This window comes from Archocentrus centrarchus, chromosome 11 (genome assembly GCF_007364275.1).
Source record: "Archocentrus centrarchus isolate MPI-CPG fArcCen1 chromosome 11, fArcCen1, whole genome shotgun sequence".
Classification (NCBI taxonomy): Eukaryota; Metazoa; Chordata; class Actinopteri; order Cichliformes; family Cichlidae; genus Archocentrus; species Archocentrus centrarchus.
In genome coordinates, this window is record NC_044356.1 from 855,782 (window position 1) to 866,385 (window position 10,604).

The 10,604-nt window shown below is 38.4% G+C and overlaps 1 protein-coding gene across 1 annotated transcript in view; it reads left to right on the top strand.

The window, feature by feature from the left end:
• The window catches only part of col14a1b (collagen, type XIV, alpha 1b), a 223,001-nt gene extending 212,628 nt beyond the window's left edge, over positions 1-10,373 (top strand). The window contains 9 exon segments of the mRNA XM_030741811.1: positions 1,131-1,146; positions 1,149-1,183; positions 1,753-1,824; positions 3,592-3,627; positions 4,333-4,399; positions 4,932-5,120; positions 5,833-5,910; positions 6,427-6,580; positions 10,244-10,373. Coding sequence (XP_030597671.1) covers positions 1,131-1,146; positions 1,149-1,183; positions 1,753-1,824; positions 3,592-3,627; positions 4,333-4,399; positions 4,932-5,120; positions 5,833-5,910; positions 6,427-6,548 — 615 coding nt within the window. The 3' untranslated portion in view covers positions 6,549-6,580; positions 10,244-10,373.
• Positions 10,374-10,604: the final 231 nt, after the last annotated feature.

A 10,604-nucleotide genomic window follows, 5' to 3' on the forward strand; every position in this document is an offset into this window, starting at 1 on the left:
GCATTGCTTTTAAATATATGATAACTTGAGACAGGAAGAAAGCTGGGACAGAAGCAACAAAAAGCTACAAGAGGTACGATGCAAAAAAAAAAAAAAAAGCCCCATTAATGCAGCACATGCTGCTGTTCAGATTACATCTTTGTACAGAAAGTCTTATTTCCGAAAGATGAGGCCGCACCACGTTATCTATCTGTTAGCATGGATCCAGAGAAAGAATGAGGAAAAAATAAAATAAGTTCCAGATGCTACACTGGCCTGTGTTTGGACCGGTCACCCACTGACAATGTTATATATATGACACTGTTATAGTCCCCAAAAAGTCCAGGGATTGTGTAATTAATCCAAAGGAGGCTGAGCCGCTGTCACCATCCAAAGAGTACAAGAGAGAACATGAGAACAGTTGCAGGACAACACAGCCACAGACTCTGGCCTGAGTCTGAGTTTTTGTCAGGAAACTTCATCCTTGCCTTCTGTTCTTATTCATAGCCAGGAAATTGAGGTGGTGGAGAAATACAAATATTTGGGCACTATACTGGATAACAAACTGTCATTTGATGCAATTACAGATGCCATTTGTGCAAAGGCTCATCAGCGAATTCATTTGTAATTATTGTAGAGGCTATACCTTACAGTATAAAGAGCCTTGCTGTGACTGTTGTGATTTGGCACTATATAAATAAAACTGAATTGAATTGAATTCAATTTGTATTGTAAACTTAGGGGTTTTAATCTGTATATATATATATTTTTTTTTTTTAATGTTTTACTCTTGTTCTCTTGAGTCCGTTTAACTTTTCTTTAATCTGGTGGTTTGGATCTCTTAAGAACAAAATGAGGTTGGAGAATATTGTAAAACTGTGCAGCTATAAAGCTTAATGATCCTGCCCTCCTGTACAGAGTTAGGGCTGCCACAAAGGCAGAAGGATTCGGGGTGATTGCACTCACCCCCTGTCTTCAGAGTGTCAGTGCTGCCTTCAGGATGTACACTCTGCCTCATTGCAGAACAAACTGATTTAAATTCTCACTTGTTCCTACCGCTATAACCTTTTTGGACTCTGTTAGGTCATTGTTTGTATGTGTTGTATGGATATTAAATTCTGAATTGTATTTTGAATTGAATTTATTCACAGGGACTGATAGGCAAGGATGGCCCCCAGGCAGACAGGGCCCCCCAGGAACCATTGTAAGTGATTATGAAACTTTGTGCTATTTATGTGAATGTTTTGAACAATAACCTGGAGAATGGTGATGCATGTGCTTCCCCTTTTGGGTACTTAAATGGGTACTTGGGTACTTTTGATTGAAAATGTGACTGCGGATCTTCAGTGTTTCCTCTCAGCAGCTATTTGGTTTCACCCACTCCTGTTTTTGAAATCAGGAATAAGCAGTGTTTTTATAAATAATTAAAATGTGCTTTGCATGTATGTGTATATTGATGTATTGCTGAGAATTGTCTGTGGTGTTTTTAGGAAATGTTCAATTTTTTCTAATAATTAGCCCCTTTAGAAATACACAGTGGGTATGTGTTCCACCCTCCTGTAATATTCAGTCTAACATACTTAATCAACCCTCAGTTTGGCCTGTTTATAGAATAGATGCTTATCCATTCCCCTAACTCCTTTCCTGTATATTCATTCACGTCTTTTTGTTTAGCATTGTTCACCACATACTACTTATTCATTATACCTGTAAAATACACACTGAGTGCTATTCGCCATTGAAGTCTTCCTTTTCATATATTTGTCTATTCAGGGAACTCCAGGAGCCCCAGGAGCCCCAGGAAGTGCAGGCCCTCCGGGAAAACAGGGAGAGCTGGGACCACCGGTGAGTGTGTCAGTCAGTGGGATGTTACAGTGGAGCTGCCGCTCCCCATTTGCCAAACCTAGCTGGGTTGGCTTTTTACCTCTCAGAAAGAGCACCTTTTTTTGTGAGTTTCCATCACCTTTCTGGCACAAGCTGCTGCATCTGAAGACTCTTTGCAAAGATCCAGCAAGGTGGACTGAAGTGTTGTCAGTCACTCTGTGGAGTCCTGTCAGTTCAATAAAGAGAGCTTGTCTGTCAGAGGGGTTAACAGCTTCCTGCCCATTCTGAAGGGCTTGTTTGACACACACTGATATGTGGAGCAGAGTGCCTTGCATTTATGATGACACCCGAGGAGACCAGAGAAGGAAAATTCCTGTTTGAGGGTTCACCTTTTACAGTTTTTCAAATGACCAACACAAATTCTTACGTTCTTTCTAGAAGAAGCAGTCAGTGTCATTATCCTTCTGAGTAAACTCTTAAATGAATAGTGAAAACTGCCTTCAGCCATAACAGATTGATCACAGAATTCTGAGGGCTCCTCTATTTATATGTTGCTCCGATCTGCTGATCAAATTATTTTACATAGCTGTGACAAAATGTTGAGGAGCATGTAATTACAGATGCGTGGGTGGACTGCAGAAAGCCCTCATCAGCTATTACTACACTTGGGTAATTGCAGGTCTTAATGAGAAACTTAGTGCAGTAAAATATACAGTAATTCAAGCTTTGGGATAATACCACTGCTTGCATAAATGTTGTTTTTAATGAAAACAGTTTGAACAATTCTGGGCACTTCTTACTGTTTTGCGTACTCTCTGATCTGGAAAACCATAATTCACTGGATACATGTTTAATATTAAAAGGAGGCCCAAGGTCACAGCAGCCTTCACTGAAATTTGGTTTTATTAGTCCAGATAACAACAGATATTTTTTCCCTACTGAAAGATGCATAAAGGGGGGAAAAATAACTTAATTCATGAATAAATTAATAAAATACCAGGTTACAGTTACACAGAATAATTTGTATTGTCCATCCTGCATTTATATCCCACACACAAGCTGTTAGCACTGTAGTCCCATTTCAGTTACTGCTGCCCACTATCATACATTAGCATAAAGTAAAATTAAGTAACTGTTAAATAGATATACTAACATGTCCTCTTCTTTCTTCATTCACTCATCTTTATGAGAATACCTCATGCTGCTGTTCTGAATTTTTTGCATTATTAGCTTGTGAATGTGTTTCAGTATGATAAAACTTTAAAGTCTCCACAATAAGCATGTTTCTGTTTTGTTTTTTAAGCTTTAATGATTGTTCCATGTAGCTCTGTCCCTGTCACTGAGAGGGGATGTTAAATTACATCACAAGAAAAATAAAAGCTGTGACATCACAGTGCCTCAGGTCAGTGACTTCCCTCTGCTCTGCAGATATCTGTCTGCACACATTTCTAAAACGAATTCAGCATCCTCGATTCAGGACATGTATGATTTCAACACTGAAAATGTAAAGGTTGGAAGTTTTATATATTTTATTATAAATATGGAAAAAAAAATATTCCAGGGTCTTGAATTAACCAAGTGGCTGAAGGAATACCAACATGAAAGGAAAAAAATAAGCAGGAATTTAAAGAGGTCTGAAGACAGAGAGAGGATCAAAATGGGGTCCTGACAGAGAATTGCCCACTTTATCATTTCATTCTGATTTATGTTTTTGATTGTGGAATGCACTGTCCATGAAATCTAAAAGTGGGCTTTCTTCTTCCTCTTTATGAATTATTTTCCTTGCAGGGTCCTCCTGGAAGTAAGGGGGAGAAAGGTGAAAGGGTACGTTATCATTTTCTCTTCCTCTCAGTCAAAAGTGTTGCTGCATGTTGGGATATATTATTGTATCACACTGCTAAATTAAAAAAAAAATTAAGCAGTTTGAAGCAAAATATCCTCTTAAAAGGAAAAAGAAGAATTTCATAAACAACAGACGACAGTCAGCAGAGCTTTTTCTTTTTCTTTTTACAAATTTGAAAGCTTCATGAATTGAGTTTCTGTGGCCAAGCAGCTGCATCCAAGCCTTTCATCACTGAGCACAATGCAAAGTGTCAAAAGACCTTCACTCCTTATGCTGAAGCACATTTTCTGAACTTCATGAAATGAACAACTGTATATTTGACACCAGCAGCGGCTGGAAAACAGCTCTTCTTTTGTTTTTTCCTCTCTCGTTAGCTCAGGTAATAACACTTCTATTTATTCCTGTAGGAATTATCAAACATGATTTCAGTCATTGTTTCACTGAAATCTGCAGTCTTAGATGTAAATTTCAGCCCTTACTTAACTAGAATTGAGTCCTACCTACAAACACCTACAAATGCATCATGTAGACTTAAATAACTGTGACACTGTGGTCATAACATCAGCAGTAAGAAGGAAGTGAGCTGGCAGCGGCTCTGAACACAGTGCATAAAACAACAAATTTGACACATTCCCAGATAACTAAATGCAGTTTATCTGAACAGTCTCATGGTTGTGTGTCTTCAGGGTGATCTCCAATCAACGACATCAGTTCAGGCCATTGCCAGGCAGGTCTGTGAGCAACTGATCCAAAGTGAGTACCATTTGAGTCTGTACCTCGAATGTTAATAATAGTAAAAAATATGATAATAACAGTTAAGACATGCTTTTAGGATAAACAATAAGAGAGAATGTAACATCAGCAGACGTACATAAATAAGTGTTTATTGCCAGATTTTGTAATATGATCTAAATCAGGGGTCATCAAAGGGAACATCTTTTAATACAGATTTTTCCCTTTTCAAAGTTGCTCAGGTCTTTATATCTGGCTCTGAATAATTATTTGTTCTCTACCTGGTTACAATGTCATAATATTGTCAATCCCTGATGCACATTCAGGCCAACTTTATGCCAATTTTGGATACAAAGTATGATCAAAACTTCTAGAACGCCACCCATTAAAACAAAAAATCAAACTACAAATTACATTTTTTTCATTTGTATGAGTGAAGTTGTGGATCACAATGTATGACCTCCATTTATGGGGCTTATGAATTTGGATTTTTCACTACTTAAATTACTTAAAGTTCTTCTGGGTTGGCTTAAATTGTGTGAATTGTTTTCAGGCCACATGGCGCGCTACAACAGTATCCTGAACCATGTGCCCAGTCCTCCGGTGTCAATCCGCACAGTGCCCGGACCACCAGGGGAGCCTGGTCGACAGGGACCCCCAGGCCCCCAGGGAGAACAGGGACCTCCAGGCAGACCAGGCTTCCCAGGACAAAATGGACAGAATGGGCAACCAGGAGAAAGAGGTAAGAAAGTAAACTAGACCAGCAGAGGAAATGCAGTGTAAGACTATTAAACTATTAACTGACATGCTGAATATGCAGTCAGTTACATAAAGTGTGTTAGTTAGATTTCTAGACTGGGTGTAGATAGTTTTTAATGGAGCAAGACTGTTGAACAAGAAAAGACCCCACACACTGGACATGAGTAAGATAAAAAATGACCCTAGAAAATGTGCAAATATCTGTTTGTGGGGGTCCAACCTGAGGAGGAAATATTAAAAAAAGTAAAAGAAATCTAGCAGCAGTCTGTTACTGTTTGAAAATGTAAAGTTGAGCTGTTAGGCCTTCCCTTATTGTCTGTCATAGTTTAATTCTTGGATGCTTATATTAAATATGCAGTTTGGATTCGGGAGACAGACACCCTCTCTATTTATTAGATTAGACTTAACTTTCCTTTATGATCAAGCTTATAGTTAGGGCTGGATCAGGTGACCCTGAACCATCTGTTAGTTATGCTGCAATAGTAGGCCTAGGCTGCTGGGGTTCCTATGATACACTGAGTGTTTCTTTTCATTTGCCTCTTTTTACTCTTACACCTCTTTTTAAGTCCAAGAGCAAAAATGATTAAGACAGAAAAGGTCCACCTTAATAAAGTCTTTCCCTACATTGCAGTTGTTCCTCTCAGAAATTACAGTAGCAAGTTTAAACACTGCTTTATTTCTGTCTGTGTGTCCAGGACAACCAGGAGAGAAAGGCGATAAGGGATCTGCAGGAGTTGGTGTCCAAGGACCCAGAGGACCTTCAGGGCCTCCTGGTAAACTTTTTCTTTACCAAGCCATAATATACCATTCCATTAATGTGGTGGAGAAACATTTCTTTGCCTGATTAGTACGGAAAAGCAGTTTGTCCTCATTCAGGTTTCCTATAGAATCTTAAATTTTTTTCAAAAGCAAAGAAAAAACAGACTATAATTGACATTAAAAATGTCTGAATATAGGAGACACTGAAAGTCTTATAGTCATTTGTATTTGTTTTAATGTCCAACTGGAGCCTCAATTGAACAACAAAAATGTATCTATCTGGAAAGTACCTTGGCTACCCTACTTTTTCATAGAAAAATGAAAGCACTTCAAAAAAAGAATTCATACTTTTTTTAATGGCACTAGTTGGAAAGTTTTATATTTTGTCAAAATGTGGTAGAACAATTTCAAAAAGAAACAAGTAATCTATTCTTTCAATTATCCTCAGAGAGTGAAGAGCCCTGTAATTCTTACATCTGGTTTTGTTTTCTATAAACACAAATGTACTTCTAAAATCATCTTCCTCCAGGGTCCCCAGGGACAGGGCAGACCAGGCAGCCCTGGTCCTCAGGCCGACCTGGAAATCCAGGAGTACCCGTCGGCCCGGAGTCCCCGGACCCATCGGCCCTCCAGGTCCTCCGGGATATTGTGATCAGAACTCCTGTGTGGGCTACAATGTTGGAGGTACATAGTCTCTGAAATATCATTTAAATATAATCCACTGGTGTTATCAAGACTTACTTATTGTGGTAGTTTTTAACTGTGTCCTTCTTGTGAGTTTTAAAGAAAAATACTGAGGCAGTGAGTGTTACTGTCAACCATATGATTAGAGCAGCAGCCTCCACTGTGGCTGCTGTGTGATTACAGCCACAGACCGATGAGCCTGTAATAAGACTTACAGAAAACTTTCATGTTTGTTCAAATGTGTGAATATGGAAACTTTATAACTGAGCATGAAAACATTTCACTACTGATTGTATCTTTTGGACTGAAGTGAAATCTTCAACTCATGTGGTTACTTTTCACGCTGAAAAGCTGCCGCTGAGTTAAACAGAGCGCATGCCGCTTAAGTCACCCAGTTCACACTCAGTGTATCTGAAGGGGAAATACCTTCAAATACACTCACAGTTAGGATGCTGAATTTGATTTCACAAACAGCAGTCTTTGAGTTTAAGTTATTAACAGCTACACACACAGTGCACACACTGATGATGAATGCACTGTGTGTGTAACAGTTACACCACAAGTGCATTCATCATCAGTGTGTGTGATTCTGAAATTTTGCATAATTTCAAATATCATGCGACACACTGGGCTTTGTTTGGATTAGACTGTAAACATCCAAAAAAGAAGACATAATGGAAAATTAGCACCTTCAGCAATTCGCCCTTGAAGTGGCCTTACTATGGCCTTAAGGCTCTTTCACACAAAACAAACTTGAGCCATCATTTGTTGGAACTGTTTCTTTCACTTTTCCAACAGTGAGTTACAACTTTCATTTTGTAACAGTTTTTCAGCTAAGATTAGATGTTGAGTAAAGACAGTGATGATCTGGCTGTACAGCATCAAAATGTTTCCCAGGAAATAATAACAGAATACTTTGTCAGGATAAAAAATATGTTAAGTTGACGAGTCTTTGAACATGAGCTCTTTTGTTTTGAGCAAAATAAAATCACCTCTATTCTGTTAAAGTAGAAGAACAGAAAAAAAAATTGAACATAGTTACTGAAAAGTGAAAATAAATCAAATCTTATAATAAATTATCTAAACTGGCCCTTATTCTTATCATTGTTGAGTTTCTCACTGCTGTTTGAAACAACATGTTTTATTCTGTGCATTTAAACTAAATCACCACATGAACTCTGCATCTTAACGTCTCTCAGCTGGTGTTTAATCACTCAGCACAGTGAGTGGTGGGTTTCATCTGTTACTGGAAGATGCTCCGTGAAGGGTTTTCCTATACATGCATTACTAATTAAATATCCATCCTATGAAAATTCAACAAATCACTTAGAAAATTCAAATGAAAGTTGCAGCTGTTACCTTCCTGCATCCAAACTCTTCAGTCTGTTTTCTCAGGAGACTTTATATTTTAACGCTTCACAGCTGATCGCTCACATGCATCTTCAGCAGTCACCATTCAAATATCAGCATGTTTTTAAGACAAAAGAAAACCCTACAGGAGTTATCTTCAGTATGTTTTGTGCATGTTGGTGCTACATCTTTGATGTGTGTTGAGGTTAAGGTCACACAGCAGCCTAAATGAGCTGTGCAGCTTGCAGCCTGCAGGGTTGTCATGTGAGTAACGTCTGCATGTTGTAATCGCTGTTCTGTCTCTCTGTTTGTGTCTGTACATCTCTGTCCTCATCTGCCTTTATCTGCTATAATAACCCACAGCAAAATATACTGAGCCATGTTCACAATACTCCACAATACAAAAAAAAAAAACTTAATCCCTGACAGGCCAAGATGATGGGAAGAGTTTAATCTACTAGAATAATAAAAACCAATAATATTAATTAAAAAAAATTCAGCTGTGTGGAAACATTTTGGCTGTGGAGTCTGACAATAAGAGTTTTGTTCATTTTATTTTGTTTAATTTAAATCTCAGCAAGTGCATGAGGTTTCAGAAGGTCAAGTTATCGTGATAAATAATCGTGACAGAAATAATTATGATTGTGATTTTTACTATAATTAAGCAGACAATCAACAATCAACACCACATATAATATTACATGTGATGGGAGCTTTGACAGCAGCCTAAACCTCGACTCTCTTTCCACATTATGAAAAGCATGAAACCACATAAATGCTAATGTCACATACACAACGGTGTAATGATTGGTCTGTCAAAATAAAAATTCATAATTTGACCCAATTTTTAAGCAAAAATGACAAATATTTTCAGATTGTACCTGCATATAAGTTAGTATTCAGAATATCATTACTTTGGACCATAAACAATGAAAGGCTTCATAAACTGAGGGAAAATATGAGACCACAAATTTATTTTATTAAATAATCTGCTGATTAATTGATAATGAAAACAGCTCTTAGTGCATAATTAAAAAATGCAGTAATATCTGAAAGGTACAGTGTTGGCATTAATAGTGCTCTTGGATGAAATACTGTGCTCAGCTACAGAGAAAGAAAAAAGAAATAAATTACCACCTTAAAATTATTTTTCTTAATTTTCTTGTCTGCAAATCCCAGAAAAAGATTTCTGCTAGTATATATAGTAATCTGTCTGTGGCTCTTGACTCCGAGCCCACTGACTGTAATCATAGCATATGTTGTGGGAGATCCATTACCCCAGCATTAAACAGTAATGTACTGAATATTTTGGGGACAACATGCAACCATACACCATCCTCTGAGATAATAATTAGTAAAGGTAACCTTAACCACAACCCAACAAATGACTATTATTATTAATACTTATTGCACTCCTAGTATACCAGGTCCAACTAAATGTTGACAACAGTGTAGCCATATAACTGACTGCAGACAGTATTGCTCTGTGTTATATTCATTGCCTGTTTTAGTCTTTTTGTTGAAAAAATCGGAGTATCCATAGGTTGAAAAAGACGTACTATGAACTTACACTGACACAGTCGTCCTCTCCTTACTTTTTCTTCTAGATTATGATCACCCAGTTCCTCTTTTTTAATTCCCAGACTTATTGCAATCTCCTGTAACACAAAACACTTTGCACAGGTCCTAAACACTCATCTGCACGACAGCTTTGAATAAAATGTCAGCTAATAGATGACTGATCTTATACTTCCCTGATAATACTTAGACATTTGTATAAAACCTCTCACTAAAACTTTTGATGATGCTTATTCTAACTTATTTAAAGCTTTTTTGTTCTAAACTTGCTTCTAACTGAATATCAGTATTGTCAAATGTAGTTCTGACTTACTTAATAACCCTGACTCACAAAGCCTGACTTTATATTCCTGACTCACAAATCCTGACTTAATAATCCTGATTCACAAATCCTGACTTTGTTAGCCAACTCATAATCCTGACTTGATAAGTCTGACTTAATAACCCTGACTGGTAACCTTGACAGCAATAAACCTGACTTGGTAACTTTTGGTAACTCTTGTCTCTGTGTCTCTTGCTTCTTCCTTCTTACCCATCCCCCTTTTTTCGCTAACCCAAACAAAACCCTACAAATTGCTCCATAACACTGCTTCCTGTGGTGGCGGGGTTGGCCATCTTTGTTTTGGGGTTTCACTGACTATCTGCCTATCTGCCGGGCTGCTGGTTGGCTCATTGCCTGGTTGGTCGGCAACGCAGAAGGCGAGGATGTCACTGACGGCGGCGCTGTCCCCGCAGTCCAACTACCGCCCAACATCTTCCAGAACTATGGTGAGGTTGAGGAAGATGATCCGTACCGCTACTACCAGCCCAACTACCCGGCTCCTCGACCAGTGGCGCCTGATGACCCTGCACTCGCCCTTGATAACATGAGCTGAGGTCTCCTGGTGTGTACCGCAGCTCTCGGAGTGTGAAGGAGGAGGAAGAGAAAGATGGGTCAAGGAGACGACTAAAGAGAGGAGCTGCCTGGACTAAGTGAGAGGAGTTGATTCTGATTGTGCGGCTTGGAGCTGCTATGGACTAATCAACAAGTGCCTGATGCAAAGGATTTCTTATGGACATTGTAGAAAGGAAAGGAAGGGATATCAGTTGGGACTAT